This window comes from Symphodus melops, assembly GCF_947650265.1.
Source record: "Symphodus melops genome assembly, chromosome: 16".
Classification (NCBI taxonomy): Eukaryota; Metazoa; Chordata; class Actinopteri; order Labriformes; family Labridae; genus Symphodus; species Symphodus melops.
Genome location: NC_136706.1, coordinates 19,033,281 through 19,053,917, shown reverse-complemented (window position 1 = coordinate 19,053,917; position 20,637 = coordinate 19,033,281). Strand labels below are relative to the sequence as shown.

The following is a 20,637-nucleotide window of genomic DNA, read 5'->3' as shown; positions in this document are numbered from 1 at the left end:
GCTTGACTTTGTGGGCTTCCCGTGTGAAACGGATTGCTGTGGTTTTATTTGGTGCAGAGAAGATTGTGTCACACTGCTATTGTTGCTTGAGGGCCCACAGTGACAGTCTATGCGCAAGATGAGCATGCATGAGCCGTCTTTGTTCGTCAGAGCAAAGGAATCAACATGATCATCGCTGACATGGATATGAAACGCGCTGGTCCACAGGGAGTTTAGTGTGTCCCTCTCCTTTCTCAGTGCCGCCTGCCCTGCATGCATTCTCCTGCTGTATGTGCCTAGAGGACTCACATCCATATGAGGACACTCACGACAGTGACAAACACTTGTCAGGTCGATGGCAGACACTCTTAAAATGACATTGCTGACAGGCACTTGTGATTTTATACTGTACCTTCCTCCAGCCCTGCTGTTTCAATTCAGCAGGGCCAAACTCTGTACTCTGGTTCAAGGTTTACAAAGAGTCGGAAGACAGGCTGCCAGAGCCAAATCACAGACTCACAGTGTGACTGCTCATCAAATGTGGAAACCCTGTTGCCCCAAGCTATTCAATCAGGGATTTAGAACATCAAGAGAAAGAAAAGGGAGGTCGCATGGATGAAGCAGGAGCGCTCCGACGGTTCACAGCCTTGTCTGATTGCGTACGTGTCAGAGGACATTTATATCAGCTGTGCAGAGAATCTAAGTGCTTTTTGTAGCTAAAGAGTTGGTTCACTCACATCACAAAATAAAAAAAAGGAGCTATATTTTTCCATGCTGATGTTTTTTCTTCACACATGAAAAGGCTACAGGATCATTTAGACACTGAAGCCCTGTTCGCTCTCGCACAGCACTTGACACTACAGCTGCTGACTTCACTGAGGAATTACTGGAGTGTGATTCACCCAGAGAATTGATTTTAATCCTTATGCTCCATTTGGATTGATAGCTCCTGGCTGTTTGTATGACCGAGTAGAGAGTGACGTAAATCAATGATGTAATCACCGTTATTCAACCGACACTTACGACCGTATTTTGGGCAGGACAGTAGCTGCTTTTCCTTGGCTTCCATGTCAACATCATCTGACCTTATTGAAGCTTAAAAGCACCGCAGCAGCAGCTTAGAAATACTAGTTCATGCTGGAGTTGAACTTAGACAGGTACCCATCATGTTAGAGGTCTATGACGTCAAATATCCTATCGCTATTCTAAAAGGACAGGTATGTTACATACTAATGAAGGGGTACCAGCCACAGCTTGACTTGCAGAAGACTCCTTATTCTCCTGCAGGCACACAAGAGACACGGGTGCTGTTGGCTTTTGAACCTTTTCGAGGTACACAGTGTGGCCACTTTCAACAAAGAAAGGCAGCAGAGATCACAGTTTCTCATACAGTGATCTAGCAGGGAAAAAGAAAGATTCTTGAGAGGATGGGAGACAGAAATCAACCCTTATGACGAGGGGGCTTTTTTTAAAGCTCTCTCAGAACTTTCCACCCTTCATTTGAGCAGGCAGAGGGGATCAATCCTACCTGCAGGTTCTTCCTCCAGACATTGACGGCCGCAAAGGCCAGCTGCATCTGCTTCCTGCGGGCGTCTTTATGGCGCTTATAGGCGATTTCGATAAAGATGAGGAAGATCCCGGCTGCTATGCCTCCAGCCACCAGCATAAAGACACCTGTCAGGAGGGGAAAGAAGGAGACAAACAAAACAGAGGTGGAAAGATGTGAGCAGGTGAATCCCCAAACCTGACGCTTCCACTGAGAATGAATGCTTGGCCATTCTCATTGGTCGCCCTTTTTTTTAATTAATCGAACGATCCGACTGATGGTGGCGGCTGAAAACCACATAATATTAATGAAAAACCACAACCGCACAAAGCCACAGCACAAGATTATGTACGGCACACTTCCACAGAGCACCCACGCCGTCACTATAACAACGATTAAGTAAAGGTATTGGACAAAAAAGTGCTACAGTACCTTACCACTGCAGTTTTTGTCCAATCACTTTTAACGCTTTCTGTTTCGCGATATGGACCATACCTGCCATGTTTTCAAAGGTGAGTGTGGCTGGGGCATTGCTCCTTGAGTCACACTCCTGGTATCTCACCCAGGTTTTATCTAGGTCTTCCATGAAGCCGTTCTCATGAGAACTGCAGGGGGTTAGGGGAGGTAGGGAGAGAGGTAACAAAGTTAATACACGCCTAAAAAGATGGGGTATTCGAACCGCTCACTCCCAAACAGCTAACAATAATGAAACTGAGACAGCAGGACAGGAGACAGACAGACAGACAGACAAACACTTGACAGAGACAAACAGAGAGCAGGAGGCAGGAGAGGGGAGATACAGAGAAAGAAGATGTGACATAAGGCGATGTATTGGATGGCTATAAAAAATGGTCAAAACATGACCAAGAAATCATATCGATAAGAAACAAAAGAAGTCATACGAGTAATGCAGCTTCGGCTGGGACAGACCTGAGAATGGCCAGGGACACATTCTGTTTCCAGGGGCTGTCCTTGCGCATGCCTATGCCAAAGCCCGAGCGGAAAAACAGCTCTCCCGTGGTCACCAGGTCGCACTTCTGCGAGGCTTCAAACTCCAGCACCGCAGAGTCCCAGATGAAAGCATGCAGCTTGCTGTGGGGGAGGGGAGGGAGGAGGAGGAAGGAGGGAGGAGGAGGAGGGGAAGGAGGGGGTTACGGTGCGACAGTACAATGATTTACATACACATTTACGGCTCCCACCCTTCACTTTCTCGCACACCAGATCTTGTGTGTCATTCAGCGTTTACCAGCAATCGCTACCGCTGCTTATGGCCCAAAAGAAATCCAATGCCAACTGGGTGAGGGCGCGTCCCCCATTGGATTCCCCCCATCTCAAAGATGTTCGTCTGGGTACAACCTGAAAAAGGGTGCTCTTCCACTCAATGTTAGCTTGACCTCACACTGGTGTCAGTGCTCTTGACACACCACACTCGTTCCTCTCCCTGGACGTCTGTCTTTGCCAGGCGATGGACCCGGATCAGAGGGAAAAGCAGCAGTAAGTCCAACCATTCCCTTCTGGCCCAGAGGTCCATGTCCCCCCCTCCTAAACTGACTGGACTGGCCCTGAACTGTGTTTGCCTAAAAGGTCTAGCAGCCGGCCGACAGGCGCCCTGGTCGGCCCGGCCTGGCCGAGACTCACTTGTCACGCACGGCCTGGATGGCCTCGGCGGCACTCTCATAGTTGTGCTTCTCCATGTGGCGGTACATGGTGCTAAGCTCCACCTGCCGCCGGAAGTAGATGTCCACGGAACTTTGCTTCACCGTGGCGTAAATGAACTTGTCCGATGGGTTTCTCAGCTGCAAAAGGAGAAAAAACACGATATGTAACTTCTAACTTCTTCGCCAAATTTATTCTGTATTTAAAGAGCCTGCACAATTGACATGTTCTGAATGACAGTTTTATGTAACTGGAATGAAGCTAATTTCATGGCTAATCGCAGTGTGGCCAAGTGAGTACAGGAGGGCGAGCAACCAATAAATACATGAAGGGAAATAAAGATGATTTAACTGATCTTTTATGAATGGTGAACCTATCACATTAATCTGATGCCTTTTAATATAACTAGCCATAGAAGTCATATTACAACTGACAATAGTATGTGGCCATTAGCAAGCAGATGTATTTGTTCATCCTTTGAATACTTAAGTAAAACTCAATGAAGCATTTGATTTGTATAAGCATCAAAAATGTGTCATAGCATGGTCACTTTCATTCTGTTCTCACCCTTGGGTCATTGATGCCGGTGATGCGCTCCTCAGGCCGGTCCAACACCAGGAAGGCAGCCAGGTTGGCAGTATAAGAAGCCACAATTATCATGGCAAAGCCAGCCCACACCATGCCCAGGATTCTCGCTGAAAAGCTGCGTGGGGCACCTGTGTGGTGAGTCCAAGATTCACATTTTAGGTCAGTCATTTTCAATCACTAATTGAAAGATAAAATGCCGTCGCTATCGGTAAAATAACATTTCAACCGCCCAGTGTTTAAAGAACTATTAATCCAGTAATTCAACTGAAAAAATGCGTTACCTATATCTAACTACATTATTAAGTATACACTACTCATATATGTAGAATTACAAAGGGGAGATGAGGACACAGTCTGGAACAAAGAAATTATAAACAAATGTAGGCCACTAAAACATCCATCATGAAAAGGATGTGCTGTAAGACAAATGAAACAATCCAAGCAACAGGTCCAAACTAAAAAGAAAAGCTGCTGCATCCTCAAACAGAAACATGACAACAAGGCAACACCTCAAGCCCCAAACGCCATCACTGGTCTTTTAACACATGCAAAACTGCGAGGACCTAAGTACACAACAGCATTACCATGTTGTGGGAAAAAGGGAGCATTGAATAAATGATGATTTGGAGGTTTTTCAGTGACAGATTCTTTTTTCTTTTTTTTTGTCAACCCACCTTCTCCTATTCCAGAATTCAGCAACACTCCCCAGGAGAACCACATGGCAGACGATAAGGTGAGGGCATCTTCTTCTTCTTCTTCACTGTTTACTTTAAATCTTCCAAACGGGCTGGAGGGAAGAAATTGGGAGGGTTGCAGGGGAGAGAATGAGAAATCGCCAAGAACCAGTGAAGGGGGAAAACCCTGGCAGCCCCAGGCAGGGAAGGAAACTGAAAAATGAGCGAGCTTAAGCAAGAGGAAGGCAAACTGAGAAGGAAAACAGACAAGTACGCTGCAAAGGAACAGAGCGGTGGGATGGTTGGAGACAATCTTCACCTCTTGTTACCTTCAAGTCCACACCGAGGGAAGATCTGCAGCGCGCAGGAGTGTATGTGTACTCACATACACACAAAACTCATTCATTCAATCGTGATATACTGTACATAAACAGAGACACATGGGTACAGCCATACACACACAGATTCCCTGTGTACCTGAACCGGTCTAGTAGGTAAAGCATCACCGCCACCACATGCACCGATAGACCCACCAGCAGCCACAGCGTGCTTTGGAACGGCTGCATGAACGAGTCCAGTGTACTGCGAGGGATTTCCTGGAAACACACGTCACATTTTGTTGAAGATTGATGATTCACGGCTTTAAGTACCCTACATTTACATATTAGTTTAACTTTACTCATGTCCCAACAGGCTAAAATCGTAAAGCATACTTTTTAAATTAGCTTGAGTGGTGTTGCAATTACAGTGATTATGGTCATGACACGAACTGATGTATTGGAAAAGTCAACCCTGCATCACCTTATAATCATGAGTGATGAAATGAATACAGTTTGGATGTAAGTCTCAGACTTATGAAAGCTTATTGATACTTGTGTAATCAATTCTAGTAGAAAACAATGAATTCAGATTACTGAAAAATACAGTTACATATCTCTGGCTTGAGCTTTTACAGAATGGATGGTGATACAAAATAGACTACAAATAGATGCAAAACTCCAATCCACATCCACATGTTAAGATAAAGGACAAATCAAATGAATGTTTACATTGAAATAGTTCTGCAAATTGTGACGTAGAAATCTCTGTTTAAGTGCTGCTCAGCGAATAAACGATGTCCTGGTAAGGCCTCTTTGAGCCTTTGTTCTTTGTGTTTCTATGTATGCATTGAAGCCAGCACAGCCATATGCTGCATTGATTGTTTGCAAGTTGGCCTTTACCTTCACCATTATCTACCTTACGAGGACCCAGCATAGCAATGCTCTCAGTGCTCATACGGACCCCACATGGATGGGCCCAGATGGAGGGCGTATCTTGAGACCATGTTTCAATCTGGATAAAAAGACCACTAAAAGCTCAAGTATTTGCCCATGGTTTGCCCATGGGGTCTCTAACACCTCCCCATTTAAAAGCCCATCCTGCGCCCATGCACAGATAAACTCCATCTAGTATGGAATTTATGCCTCTTTGCTGATCATCATTAGCTAGGTAGTGAATAAGTGCTAAAGTTAGCTGTGGTCTAACAGTGGCTAAAGGGTTCTTAAATATGTTACTTACCTTAGATGTATCCCTAATCCTTCAACAGTGTGACATTAAAACAGCATCTGAGCATCCCATCCAGTGAGTAACATTAGAGGACAATGGCTGCCATGGGAATGTGGTAAATTGGTATTTTTAATGGATTGACAACTAATGGAAGTTGATTTGGATGATGATCCACGCAACATACTAATGGTTGTTTGACCTGTCATAGCACCACTTTAATAAAGTTGGAACCTTACCTTTTTAACAAGGATGGTGAGGCCTTGATATTTGAAGGGTTTCGAGAACTCGATGTACTGGGCTCGTTCGTTGTTTATAGTCAGCGGGGCCACAATCATGTCAGCGAGGCCCCCCAGGAGCTCTCCCATCATGCCATTCCACTCTTTCTTGTTGCTGTTGTTTACCTAGAGTCCCAAAAGGAAGGCGTTAACATAAGAATGCTCTGTCAACCTGCTGTCGCCTAGACAACAGAATGTTTCCAGGCTTTCAGGATTTTGGATTTAGCCATGTGGGGATTTCAGTTTTAGACATGCTTCACAACCTTGGATCTGGCTCAAAAGAAGATGTGTTATTTTTATGAATTTTCATGCAACAAACAACAAGAAAAGTTTTCTACAGTTGTGGGTTTTGTTTGTTATCTTGGAAATGTCTTGTATGGGGCTACACACACACTTTTTCACTTATTGTTTCCAGGTTGGCTCTTTTGATATTAAAACTTTGGCCCCTTCATCAGTGGCGATTTCTTGGACTGTTATACATAAAGTATTATAGTAGTATATACACCTGTGTGTTGCTATATGTTTGTGTGTTGCTGTGTGTTTTTCAAATGACCTTGAGTCTTCCAATAAAGAATTACATAAAGTCACCATAACAGTGACAAGTAGCCATGGCAAGCTTACCATACTTTTTAAAAAATAAATTTTACTCCAAATGGGACCATGATTTAAAAAAAAAGTACATTATTTTGTATTGAATAAGGCTTAAATAAGAAGATCAAAACCAAATCCTCCTTTGAAAAAATATTTAATGAATAAAGAAATCAACCAGTAGAGTTACTTTTTTTTCTGGTTTCATACAACCAGTCTTCTTCATGCCATCAGTGAAGTCATCTCCTGCTGGTCATTAGAAGCAATGTAGTTTTAAAGCACTTGACACTATGGCTTGACTTTTGAAGCCAGGATATTAAAGTCAATAAAACACATTGTATCATTGGCGACGTGCAAATCAGCTGCTGGACATTTTTATGTCTATGGCTCTGCTTTATGACTGCTTATTGCTTAACTCTTAATATTGTGAGTGAAATCAGTAATGTTTGGGCCAGATCTTCTGCTGATTATTCATCAGGAGTTCAGTAAAAGGATTAAATGTATGTGAGTTATTGAATGTAAGATATTATGTTGGACCTACAACACATGCAAGACTTTGACAAAAAGACACTGTAGGTTGAACTTACGCGCTCTTGAGTTCCAAATTTCCCATCAGCCACCAGATGCACTTCGTAGGTGAAGTTCATGGTCATAGCCAACTTGATCAGGAGATCAACACAGAATCCATAACAACACTGGGGTACAATTGGGCGTCCTGTAACCAAACCAGCGAGAGTCTAAAGTTACAATCACTCTTGATGAAACATGTGGGATTGTTTTGCTTTTGATCCGGTTGCGGCGCACGTAGACGGAACGGAATGCGGTGACACGGAGCACTGCAGACGACCACACACACAATCACACTCTTTGCCACACATAGCACACACACCAAGCATCTCCCAGCAACCTCTCATTCTGAATGGCACACTCAGCTACATGCATACATATATAGATACCTACTGCATATATATGTATGCATCTCCAGTGGGTGTTTGGCGGGTGCAGTAAAAGCACAGTGATAATATAAACGTCCCTGATGTGTTACCTGGGATGGTCTCATTGGGCCCAGTGCAGATAACCTTTTTAATTAAGACTCCATTTAATGTCATTTCTTCATGGCATGTTCCATCCGGCTGAGTGGGTTTCACATACACAAATGGCTCCTGGTGTATCGTCACTATCTACAACAGACGGGACAGAAAGCTGTTTATCACAAAGCCAGAGTTGGATGTGTTTGATCCCGAGGGGCTGGACTGCAGAACAGCAAGAAAGAACAAAAATGCTTGGAAAATAACAAGCAGTTACACAAACAACATACAACACAGAAACCCCCAGATACACATAACACAACGAGTCTGACAAATGACAAAAAAGAAAACTGACAAGGATACGGATGAGAGCTTCTTTGCAGGCCTTTGACAAATTAAAAAAGATGAAAAGTCATACCAAATTTATCACTGCTGCCTTTATAAGCATAGATGAACTTCATTCCCCTCTGTGAATAAAATGTCATCACATTGTCCAACAGGAACATATCAGCTGAGCTCCGCCTCTATCTGTGTGGACATGAATGTCACATTGAAGAAGGAACCCTACCTTTAATCGAGTGGACATCTGGAAGCCCTGTGGTTTCTCGGTCTCTCCCCCGGGCCAGATGATCTTCCGCTGATTGTTCATCACCACCTGTGAGGATGCCACATACATGTACAGTATTATAGGTGAGCGCTGACAGAAGGCATGCTGCTGATGAGGCTCCAACACTGTGGGCGTACTCCACTAATGAGTCAGCTTTATGTAATGATAGCTCAGCGCTTCTTTTATTTACTTCAGAGACCTCTGACTTGTGTATCATACCTGAGGCTTTCAGGATCTTATGATTATCACTCGAGTGCAAGTGCTGATTCTGGCAGTGCAGACATTTTGTTGTGTTTGCATGCCTAGCCCTTTAATATCCACCATTTACTGTTTATGAATATACATTGACAGAATAGTCACAAAGTAAGTAATTACCTTTTACCACAGTTTTTCACTATGTGTGAAAGTCTTCTTTTTGTTTGTAATATTCACACAGCTCATTGATGATATCTACAGTTGGACATTTTATCAACAGAAAAAGCTGTTTCTTTTGCAAAGCAGAAAACAAGCTAACCTGAAAGCCTGATCCAACTTAAAGTTGAATGATACTTCAGGAGCTATGTTGTAATGCAAGCAAAACTAACTAAGTAGGATGGCAAGTTGAAAAATCATTTGCGGACCTCCAGCAGTTTGACTTCTCATCAGCTGTGGTCTGAGACTTGAGAAACATCAAGCCACAGAGGGCAGAAAAAGTCGGCTGCTTTTCAGACTAATTTTAAGTTATTAAAAAGCCACATTCGCTCTTGCCCACTCAGCATTCAGTCACTGTTAATTTAAATGTCATGAAACTTAATAATTAAGTTTCATGACATTTCCATTTCATTGTAGCAGCAGAAGATGTAAATATTTGAAATACAACTCAGATTCAGTGTGACAGAATGCAGCAGTAGCTTTGGCAGAGCTGATAGCTTTTTGTGCGCTGACTGGGGTTTTGGAATTGCCCTACATTAGTTACCTCTCACGAAAGATAGAGAGCCAGAGCACCAGTCCAGGATGAATAAAAAAGTAGATGACTATGCAGAAATGCTGAAGATATGACACACACCAGGGAGCCATGTATTGAAAGGGAAAGTTAAATCCTTAAACTCCCTTGAACTCTCAAATCAGCTGTGTCCAATAAACTTAAATGACCTCAGCCGGTTTTATTACCTGTGTTCCGTTGTAGATTCCGACTTGAATGAGTCGACTCTTCTGATAGTTGAGGATACTATAGTGGGCATACTTCCTGTCGCCGTCGTCGTTGAACTCCACGCGCCCTGTGAGGCCCTCTGGGTATTTCGATGACATTAGTACCCTGTGGCATGGGAAAACAAGTATAATTTGCTTAAATTAATGTTCACACACGGGTAAAAGATGAGCTCTAGGAGTATGCATTTGGTTTTTAAACATTGTTCAGTGTATGAAACAATATGATTACAATAAATGTAGAAAAGAAGATGAAGGTGTTAGAGCATCAATCAAAATGTTTTTCTTTTTCTTTTACCTCGTCTAATTAAAGCGAGTTGCTCGTTTTTCTGTTTTGATAAAGAGACATTTCGTTAAGTGGGTCTGTCGTAATTAATTTTCCTCTTATAGGTATGAAGTTGGTTGGTTGGTTGGTTAGTTAGTTAGTAATAAATGTTGTTTTTTTTGCTGGGGACTTGTAAAGAAGAACAATTATGACTCTTAATATATTGATTAGTGTTCCCCCCAGTAGCTGAAAAGATTTTTGACCAAACCAAACAGCCAAATTAATGAATAACACTCCTGCCAACAAAGAACTGAAACAACCAGACTAAATGAACTGGGTTAAATTAAGAAGTTAGAGTACTGTAAGTTATAGATTTCTTGAGCCAAGTCAAGTTCCCTGGTCCATATAGAGTAGAGGTCCTAGAGATGACGAACTTTAGCACCATGCTTTTTTAAGATTTACTTTTTGGGCTTTTTGTGCCTATTGGAGAGTCTGGAAATTGGATAGAATCAGAGAGAGAGAGAGAGGGAGTGTGGTGCTTTAAGGACTACATCCTCTTCACATGGTTGGTGCAAACTAATCACTAGCCTATCAGCACCCAAATGTTGTCTTAAAGGAAAAATCTGGAGCTGATTTCATGGAGCTCCACAAGAAAGTTTTAGATTTCTTGAAAGGAGTGAACAAAGCCTTGTTCTGTCTAAGTGAAGCAAGCACCAATATGCTAAATACCTATACCGGCATGCTCTTTAATGTCCATCAGATGGCCCCTCTACTGGTTGCAAAAAGAAGTCTGATTGTAGGGAAGCAGTTGTTATAAAGGAGTCTATTCTTAAGGTGTTTCATTAACAGCTTAAGAGTGAATGGCCACTATAGCTTATTTAATGGCATTCTACTTTATTGCAGCATGATGAGATGATGCACAGTAATTTCTTAAAACCGTGTAATGACAATGAAGTCTTTTATTCCATTCGACTGAAGTTCATTGCGTAAATTATGGTCCAGTTTAGAGTAAATTGGCATTATTCAGAGCTTACGTTTGATTTACTACTTGTGACAACAGCATCTTTTTAATCTCAGGATAGAGACAAAGCTTTCCTCATGTTCACATTTTATAGCTTCTGGTTCCCAAGAAAGACATCATGCAAAACTCAAGGCTTTAAAATTGAAGTCCACAAATCAATGGGTGACATCATGCTGTCTACACTATCTACAGACAGTGATTATAGAATTGTGCATCAAACCAACCATGTCTTTCTATGTCTCAAAAAAACGTTTTCTGCAGCTATGTTTTACATCTGCACAAACTTACCGTTTAAAGAGCGGCCCTGTTTTCCAGATGTTGGTATTGCCCACGCATCCTCTCGGGGGTTCTGTGATGTTCTCCTTCTCAAAGAGCTCCTGGATGGACTGAGCCACCACAGCCACTGCATCATTGATATGTGCTGACTCATTCTTCCCGTTGATGAGTTGGAGGCCGATCAGACCTGAGATCAGGCCAACAAGGGAAAAGAAAGCTAATCACCAACCTGAGCCCATTATGGACATTTTGCAGGATCCTTTTGCAATGCACAAAGTGGAATAAAACTTATAGGGCCTCCAATTTAGACATCCTGGATAAAGGTCAGACATCAGCGTCATGATCCATCTTCTTTGCCCGCTCATCTCAGGGAAGAAAACCACCCCAAAAAAATATACACATCTTGTGATTTATGAGATATGGCAACAGAACTGATGGATCATTTTCCTGATGTTGCCGCCGATGACCTTTTCACAGCATGTTAAAGGAGTCCCTTGAAGTTGGATATATTTTTCCCTGTCCTAACAGCTATGGTTATGGGAGTCAGCACAGGCAAAGTAGTTTTGTGTTAGGGACAAACAAAAATACCGTAGGACCTAAACTTAAACCAAGCAACAATCCAACTTCAGCTAAGTTTTCTGATTGCAACCAGGTCCCTCTTGCTTGCAGACTCCTGAAAGAAGCTGCAGTGGAAGGTGAAGATATTGGACAGGACAACAAACGCTCTGCAGGGGTTGGTTGTGTCAGAGTGCCCAGGGGGAAAGACAATTGACATTTGTGAGCACAAAGTGTTAAAATACTGTGAGAGATTTGTGTGTAAAACCCAGGAATAGAGACAAGAAACTCGGTTGTAGCTTACCATTCTATCAGCTATCTGTCCCAAAACTCTTCGTTCATAATTCATTAGAAACCAGGGTATTAATACGGCACAATAGCACAATGAATTGACCTTTTTATAATCCAGGACACACATTTTAAAACTAGAATGGACTGTAAATACACAGCTCATTTAAACCTTTAAACAAAAAAATGCTTAAACGTTTTAAATGCTCAACTCAAAACAAGCAGTTATACAGTTAATCATGTAATGCACCCATCGTTTAATGGTTAATCCCTCTAATCCTGACGATGTTATGATCGGCCTGTGAGTAAAGCCGGGGGTTAACTCATGTATTCCAACTGATCTCTGCCGGATGAAACCTACCGTCTGGCGCCTCGCTCAGGGCTTTACCCGACATCTCCCGCTCGCCCACAAGCCACACGTAGCCCGATCCCGTCATGTTGAGGAAGCGGGCCGCCTTGTACACTGCAGCAGCATCCTCCTCACTGTAAAAAAAAAAAAAAAAGGGGCAACTATTGTTTGTTTTTAATGTCACAGAAAACATTAACAACATTAAATCTCCTGAGACAAACCAAAAATTGAGCATTACAGAAATGACCGTGCAGCTTCTGGGACATCTGGGACGTCCCAAAAATCTGTCAGAGACTCCATCAAAACACAAAATATCACCAGGAAGGGTTTAGTATTGCAGTGCATGCTTTTTGGGGAGCTCTGTGACCATCTGGGTTGTAAGTGAAGTTAGCCTTTGGGGTTTTCTGCACGAGTGCTCATTAGCTTTCACCCAGGAGATCATTGTATGAGGGACAACAATTTATTGCTGACATTTGACTTTAACCCAAACCATTTCTTTACACAAGTAGTGTTGCTGCCAATACTTTTTAAAATGTCCTCCAAAAGACACAAACCAAACACATCGAGAAAACAATCAGCTACAGTAGACCGTGTCTTACTATATTTGGCTACCATTCTTTTGCAACTAGTTTGCTAGCTTGTTCAGCAGAAGCTGCACATAGCTGAGATTCCACCCCAGTGTTAACATGACAGCCGTCACTTCACCTGCAACAGCATATCATTTGTATGACTGTGTGATTTTTTTGTTATCTATGTCTCATTTCAGGGGGACATCTTTCAAAGAATGCATCCTAATAAGGACTCAGCCCTCGTAGCCGACGTAGACTGCTAAGGAGGATCTGAATTGAGGTCAGATCCACAGAGGATTCGATGTGTGCGTCACCAGCTATTGCACACCACCCTTACCCCCCAGTTTCTGAGTGCTGCCCCTGTCTGCTACTGTGGCTACCTCAAGAGCTGCACAAGAGCAAGCCAACCTATAATACCCTGATTATTATCCCGAAACAATTTATACACAAATGTAGATTTATAAAGACCAAACCACTGTTCCTATATAAATGAGCAAACAAACTTCCGAACATTAAAATGTGTTCAAACTCAATAAGTCTTTGATTTAAATGGCTATAAAAGTCAAGACTTGTTGTCACTCTTACTTCAGAGTGACTCTCTAAGTTTTGTTCCTTTTATTAACCAATTCTTTTTCTGTAACTGCTTTATGTGCCAATTCATAACTGTAAAGTCAGACTTGGATTATGAAAAAAAAAAGGTTTGAAAAATAATTTACAAAGAAAATTGCTGGCAATGAATCCTGGGATTTGTTGGGCCATAAATGATGCACCGAATGGGTCCTTCAAAAGTCAGGGAGGACTATTGGAGGACACGTGAAGACATGTTCAACAAATAAATAATGAATTGCCTATATACCTTGAATCGAAAACAAAAACAGCTGCTTGTTTAAGCCTGTATTGAAGCAGGACAATTCAAATCCAATGTAAGCTAGATGTGTTTTTTTTTTCAAGTCATGTTTTGCGTCTGTTAGCGATGGATATATGTGATACTTTAACAATCTCATACTTGGGGTGAAATGTTTAATCAGGGGTACATAACTTACCTGGCGGACAGGATGATGACTCGGGCCTCCAGCTCTTTGGCCTCCAGCAGCAGAGCAGTTAAGTTAGTCTCCTGGCTGAACTGGAGGACTTTCTCTGCCTGTGATCAGGGCATAAGAAAGGTCAAGCCAGCTACTTTTCTCTACCTCAGACACCATGCTGCCTCTTTACCTGCTTGGTTCGAGCTTGGTCGATTTTGTTTGAAAACGGGAGACAGAGATAAAAAGGAAAGCGATCCAGGGGAACCGGCTGAACTAAAAAAAAAAAAGCTTTAAGGGAAAAAAAAAACTTTTGCATTTGTTTGCATGCAAACTGAGGGTTATCAAGGCTCCAAAGAAGGACGTGCATGTGTTAGGTAGGGGGAAGAAGAAGGTCAATGCAACCAGTAACTAAAAACGGGTGAAGGGGGTGAGGGGAACGTTTTCCCCCAACAAAAATACTGCTGAAAATCAGGGAAGTGCTACAGAACAGGAGGAAGTAGCATCTGGGAAACGGCTTTGTCCCACACTACCGGTTCTCCACAAAGGAATGAACTTGCAAACTCCTTTTGAGTGTGAGTGTGTGTGTTCAGAGTACATGCATTCCTTTATTGAAGGAGAAAATGAAAATGATAAAAGCGGGTCGCTGTTCACTGCTTTCTTTTTTTTTTTCTGGAATGACCGAAAATTATAGATTTTTCATAACAAAAATCATACTTCATTTAAATCATAGGGAAATGTCTCAAAGTAAAAAAGTAAAGAAAACACGTGCTACCAAGAGAGGAACATTTCTGGGTCGGCTGGTGACTGGTTTGGGCTGGTTTCTAGTTGCTACGATTGGAAAAGTTGGTGGGCGGCGTGCATTGACCATGCAAATATACCTTAGGTCCTCGCTTGTTGTCATAGGACAGTTGGTCGAGGTTTTCATAGTTCCTTTTTTTATTCTGATGAGTAATGTGCACAGAGAAAATATGCAGACACAGAAAAATATTATAAACAGTTGAAAATGGAGGGCAGTAAAGCATTCCAACAAATCCCCACTTTTCTGCTTCAAATTGGGACCTTTAACAGTGGGGCTTGCAAAAACATCAGAGATGACTGCGCTTTAAGTAAACTGAAATCACATCATCATTATGCAAAAGTTGTATTCAACGCATGGTTTGATAGAAAACCCTAAAATGCATCACGTTAGCCATCTGATTAGTTTCCTTGCAATTTTTAGTGTAAACAACCAACACACCTAGAAATGTAGTTTCAAAAGTACCTCAGATTTCACACTGTATCAACATACCATGATATCCAAAGTGTGATCTGGATCTATTTTTTTCTTGCTTAAAAAGAGATCATTCAAAACTTCACAAGGACGCAAATCCATGTTGACATTGGGGACGTTGTTGACGTTGTGGATGTTGTGGATGTTGATCAATCTTGTTAATGAGCTTCGATATGCTATCTTTAGCATAAAACTCAGTGACCATCCTCATATGTTGCAGATGCTAATTTGATTTATTTTGTGGATCCTAAAATAAAACACAACCCATAGAAAGTCCATAATTAAGATTATAATCCATACACAACTCAAGGATTTACACTTCACACTCAGACCACAGCTGCAACAAACTGAAAAGATTGTGATTGCTTGGGGAAGAGCTAACAAAAAGGGTGTTTTTAAGAAAAGATTGCGGTTTGATTTTCAGGGAACCGATTTGTTTTCTTTGTCCAGATTAATTTGCATTCCAATACTGTCATTTAGCAAAAGCAATAATTGCTTCATTGTGAAAAAATTACAGACTGTTGGGTTTTTGTTTCTTAACTATTAACACGGACAGAGATTAAATAGGTCCTTCTGTATGTAGTATTAGCCAGTATGCCAGGGCTTTGGCCAGAGTACAACATGCTGCCTCTGACCAGAGCACGTTAAACTTTGATCTAGCCACCCAAGGGTTCCCCATTTTGGATTTCAGTCAGGACCTGTCTCCTGTTAGAGGTGAGAGGGGAGCCATTTTCATCTCTCTGCCTCACAGAGTTTCCTTCACAGCTGCCTGGCTTCAGAGCTCACACCTCAGTGCACTCTGGGTCCATTTCTCTCCCTTGGCTACGTTGTCGGTGCATCAGTGCAGTATTCAAGCTGACAGGCGAATTCACTGTAAACACAAGTGTGAAACTCCTCCACTTATAACTGAAGACATGCAAAAGTTATCATACAAGCTGATACTAGGTGCAACTTTGTTTGTTGCATTATTTGAGTAAATAACATTTTAAATTCTTTAAATGCTGCTGAGCATCTACTACAAAATACAATGCGTGCCTTCAAACCAGAATAAAAGTGAGAAGACAGTTTTCACCCTTTTGTTGAGAAAATGACAATGTTTAATTCACATTCCTAATTATTCATTCCTAACACTACTGCATAATCACAAAGAAACGGCGGTAACAGTTTTTAAAACTGTGACATAAAGATAGAGAGAGCTCTTGTGTACCCTCAGTGAGCCTGCACGAGTAACACCCCGCAGCACTCGATAAAAAAACTGCCTTTGTCTTTTTTTTACCCATAGAGATTTTTCTAGTGCTCTATTTTTGTATCCTCTGTGAGGCTTTAATATTTCATGTGTAGGTCGAGTTGGCACTCCGAGAACGTCCCTGTGTCCAGAACCTCTTTGCGGGTGGTGACAGTGATCCCCCAGCGACTGTGTGACCTCGCTAAAGACTTGTTGAGAAGCTAAAAATAAGACATGCAAATGTACTGAGTGTACACAGCACATCGGGGTAATTAGCAGGACTCAGGACTAACACTTCCGCCTTTAATTAGAGCAAGATGAGACAGAGGTGCCATGTGTAAACTATCACCTTAAACTGTTGCTGCTTATACAGTTTAGGTGGTCAGCGTCAAACCATCAAAACAATGTTTCATCTGATTGACAGACAAACAAGGAACAAAAAAAGCTGTGTAGGATGATTAGCCTGCAGGGGGCGCTAAAACAAATGAAAATCTGAACTTTTTTACATTTTCTTTCAATCATTACCATTTTTAAGATCCATTTCATAAATTTGTTTTTCTTCCTAAATAGCAATTTTCCAACTGTCATGCCAACTGATGAAACTTAATAATTGATCATTAAAATGTCACTGTACAGATAAAGTTTTGTCCATATAGCTGGTGTAAATTGATCTTTTTAATGTGCACAAAGGGTTGGTCCATCTCTCAAGATATTTCAAGTCTCTTTCTGTGCCTTAGTCTTAAGCTCATTGCTGTGGGACAAAAACGTCAATTGAAAAGATGGAGATAAAGAAAGAATTACTGTTTACTCTTTAGCTGAGTATTTTAGTGAAACAGCTGGGCTTTTAGCAAACAACAAGCAAACCGGAGAAACTTGAGCCTTTAGAAAAGGCTATTTTTAGCCGTGGGTTAATACACATTTACTGCTTAAAGGACTTTTGTGCAAGAGGACTTTGTGTGTGAGATTAAAACACAATAAATTACTCTTGTTGTAGATTCAACTGGCCTCATATCAAAATGAAATTGTACGTATTAAAAACGCAACATTGTTGGCACTAGTCTTTTCCGTTGTTAATAACAAAAATGCATAATCAACAACCTAAGCATTTGGGTTTTTTCATTATTTAAGTATCATCACCGGTGCAAACATTTTGAGATTTTCTTACATAATTCTTACTCAGGGCTTGAAAATGCAGGATTTGGCCCTGCAGTCAAGTCCAAATAAATGCGTAATTAAAGCCTCATAGTAGAAAGACTTCGAGCAATTCCCTCAGAATTATGACATTGAATGAGACTCACAGATGGGTTATTATTAAGCCCCAAACTAAGATGATGCAAACATAACAGGCGCTTCCTGAAAACTCATCAAAAGGCTTTGAAAACACACAATTCTCATCCTCAGTGCAGGATGTGAGCTGCATCCAGATGATTTGATGTTATTAAAACTGCATGGAAGTTTGTGCATGGTCCAATGTGACTAACTTGATCCCGGTCATTTAATTTAAGCAGCTTTTACTTGAACTGCAGCTTCCGTCTGTGAATTACCTCGGGTGTGTGTCATAGTCATCGTCTCATTCGCCTTTGATTTAATTAAATCTCAAAATCAGGACTCATTTCACTCTGCAGCACAATTACAGCAAAAAGCCCCAGAGAGGGACATGCATCACAGAGGATACTGGGGGAAAAAATCCCATGGTGATTTCATCATATTAAAAGGATGCAATAGATGGCAGTTGTTTTTCTTTTTCCTGTCTCTGTCTCCTCTCCTAAAGGGCACACATCATGGCAGTCTCAAGTCTGTTTTGGCTCAAAGAAGATCAGCATTTCCCTGACCCACATACGCAGCTCAGAGCTACACTTAAAATGGATGCATCAGCGGTATCTGAAAAGGCACATCAACAAGAAAAGCATCTCCTGTGTGAGCAAGACCTAGCGGGGTCTGACAAACACAAGGCCTCTGTGCACAATGAAGCTGGGATTTTACAACACATCAGGAAGAAAGAAAAGCACCTGAGTTCCAACAAGGACCCTATAAAACCCTTCGGTCTGTGATGGTTTGCAGAGCCCCACGTTAAAGTCCACTATTTGGCTCCCATTGTGGATAGACACTGAATTTGGACTATGGCGAAAAGCAACGTGAAGATGAGCAAATAAACATACAAACTTTTGTCAGATTAGACCACATTAGACGCTGTTGATGTCTCTAGGAATGTTAGCCAATGTTTACACAATGGTGAGGAAGAGATGTGGCCACATAACAGAAAGGAAAACAGTTACGTACATAGAAGACTACTGAGGTTTTTTTTTAAAACCCTTACACACTTGCCCGCTCATGCTCACTCACTCTGCTGAGGAGTCGGAGCGTCTCACCTTTGTTTCTCTCTCCTCTAACAGGGTCTCGAGCCTCTTCTGTGCAGCCCGCCCCTCATGGTCGTCGCTCACGATCAGGATGATGTGGTTCCAGTTGAACTCGCGCATCAGGTCGAACCATACGTGTGCCTGATGGGAGTACGGCGGGACCGTCCGCAGGAAAGACAGGTGGATACTCTGAGGAGCACAAACTACAGGTTAACAGGTTGTCATGATGGTGAGATTTTCCATGCATGAGTCAAACCTCACAAACATGTGCAAAGAAGTGGACAAATAAAGAGATTCTGGACAGGTACGTTGTGGACAGGTATGTGAACCCTAACTTTGTACCTATCTCAGAAAAGATTCTCTGCTGTCTGGACATAACAATGTCTCTGTGTATGAAGCTCAGCCGGAGAAGAATCATTTTTAACCAAGAAAAGTTTTAAGTAAAACAGTGAGTGGACTTCTTTTACCCCCTCCAGGGGAATGCATAAGGAAGATATTTGTATTTCAATTGTGTGTGCAAATGCATGTCATTTTAATGTAACATATTTTCACAAGGTCGCATTTAAAAAAACATAGATCATACAAAACAATAGAGCATCTTTGCATGATTTGCAGCTCGTTTAAGCAGCTTTCTCTATAAGGCCCTCCTCCCCACGTGGCTCCTTTCTGCTGATTGGCCGGCTCTTGAGAAGCCTTTGGGGGGCAGAACACTGAAGGGTTGCTGAAGGGGTGTTTAAAAATACAAAAATGTGCAAATATAATGATAATTTTAATATGTAACTACCATCAAAGATGTATCAAAGATCTTTATATATTTAGATAGATATTTGCAGTGAAATATAAGAGTAGGCAAAAGAGTCACACAGCTTTCTGACACATGTTTTTTTTTCTTCTGTTTAAGGAATCTATTTGCTTTTACTCTTTGGACTAAATGGGAGAGCTAATAATACAATGCTCATACATTTGAACGGCATGTTCACTAATGATGTATGTCTGTAATGGTCGCTGTACTCTAACATGCAATGCATTGTTAATTGAACTGCATGCAGCTGAAATTGTTCCAAAAATATTGACATCATGCATAAAAGAAAAACAAATGCCCTGTTTTAGTGGAGAAACTAATGCCCAATCAGTCTGCTACAAAAAAAACTATAAAGAATCTTTACACATTCATTCAAGTCTCTGGATGTAATGCTCATGATTGACTTGAACATCCAGGGCGAAAGGAGTTGTCATTTATATAGATTTGAAATTGAGTTATTAAAGATCTCTGCAGGATTTTATTTATCAGACTGCTTTAAAGTTTCATTTTAGTGGCTTGTGCTTCATAAAAACATTAACTAAGGTCGTAGGCATTATTAATAATGCTCTTTCAGTTTTCAGTTGGAAACCCATTTAATCACAGCTGCTCTAATGGACAGTGATGGGACGTTTAATCTAGGAAGCTTTGGAAGCAGCCCCAGGGGAGCTCCTTACTGCCTCTCTCTGTGTTTGCTCTCGTCCTGTTTCCCTTCCTCACTATCTCTCACTACATCTCCGTCATCCATCACTCACCTTGTCGGAGTAAATCGACATGCGGGTGGTGAGTCCAACCACGGGGATGCGGTAGAAGCCTGCAGTGTAGGAGACAGGCGTTGGAGTGAGGTGGTCGTTGGACTGGGGAGGGTGACTCACCAGGATAGCGTAGACCTGCAGAGACACAGAAGAACACTTTATCATTCTGACACTGGCTTTGAGACAAAACAGGAAGACCACTCATCGCTATATGA

General features: G+C 41.7%; 1 protein-coding gene across 8 annotated transcripts in view; it reads right to left on the bottom strand.

The window, feature by feature from the left end:
* Positions 1-20,637, bottom strand: part of grin1a (glutamate receptor, ionotropic, N-methyl D-aspartate 1a) — a 33,693-nt gene that overhangs the window by 9,743 nt on the left and 3,313 nt on the right. For 2 of the 8 annotated variants that reach the window (XM_079364022.1, XM_079364026.1), the window contains exons 2-19: positions 20,423-20,557; positions 18,881-19,057; positions 14,895-14,957; positions 14,038-14,135; positions 12,438-12,559; positions 11,246-11,420; positions 9,636-9,780; positions 8,448-8,534; positions 7,888-8,032; positions 7,439-7,569; positions 6,225-6,389; positions 4,921-5,039; positions 4,444-4,556; positions 3,749-3,897; positions 3,164-3,321; positions 2,456-2,617; positions 2,021-2,130; positions 1,508-1,653 (exon numbers count right to left, since the gene is read on the bottom strand). In XM_079364022.1, coding sequence (XP_079220148.1) covers positions 1,508-1,653; positions 2,021-2,130; positions 2,456-2,617; positions 3,164-3,321; positions 3,749-3,897; positions 4,444-4,556; positions 4,921-5,039; positions 6,225-6,389; positions 7,439-7,569; positions 7,888-8,032; positions 8,448-8,534; positions 9,636-9,780; positions 11,246-11,420; positions 12,438-12,559; positions 14,038-14,135; positions 14,895-14,957; positions 18,881-19,057; positions 20,423-20,557 — 2,400 coding nt within the window. Of the gene's footprint in view, positions 1-1,209; positions 1,261-1,507; positions 1,654-2,020; positions 2,131-2,455; positions 2,618-3,163; positions 3,322-3,748; positions 3,898-4,443; positions 4,557-4,920; positions 5,040-6,224; positions 6,390-7,438; positions 7,570-7,887; positions 8,033-8,447; positions 8,535-9,635; positions 9,781-11,245; positions 11,421-12,437; positions 12,560-14,037; positions 14,136-14,894; positions 14,958-18,880; positions 19,058-20,422; positions 20,558-20,637 lie in introns of all 8 variants that reach the window. The other 6 variants (XM_079364023.1, XM_079364027.1, XM_079364025.1 and 3 more) reach the window with 4 other exon arrangements.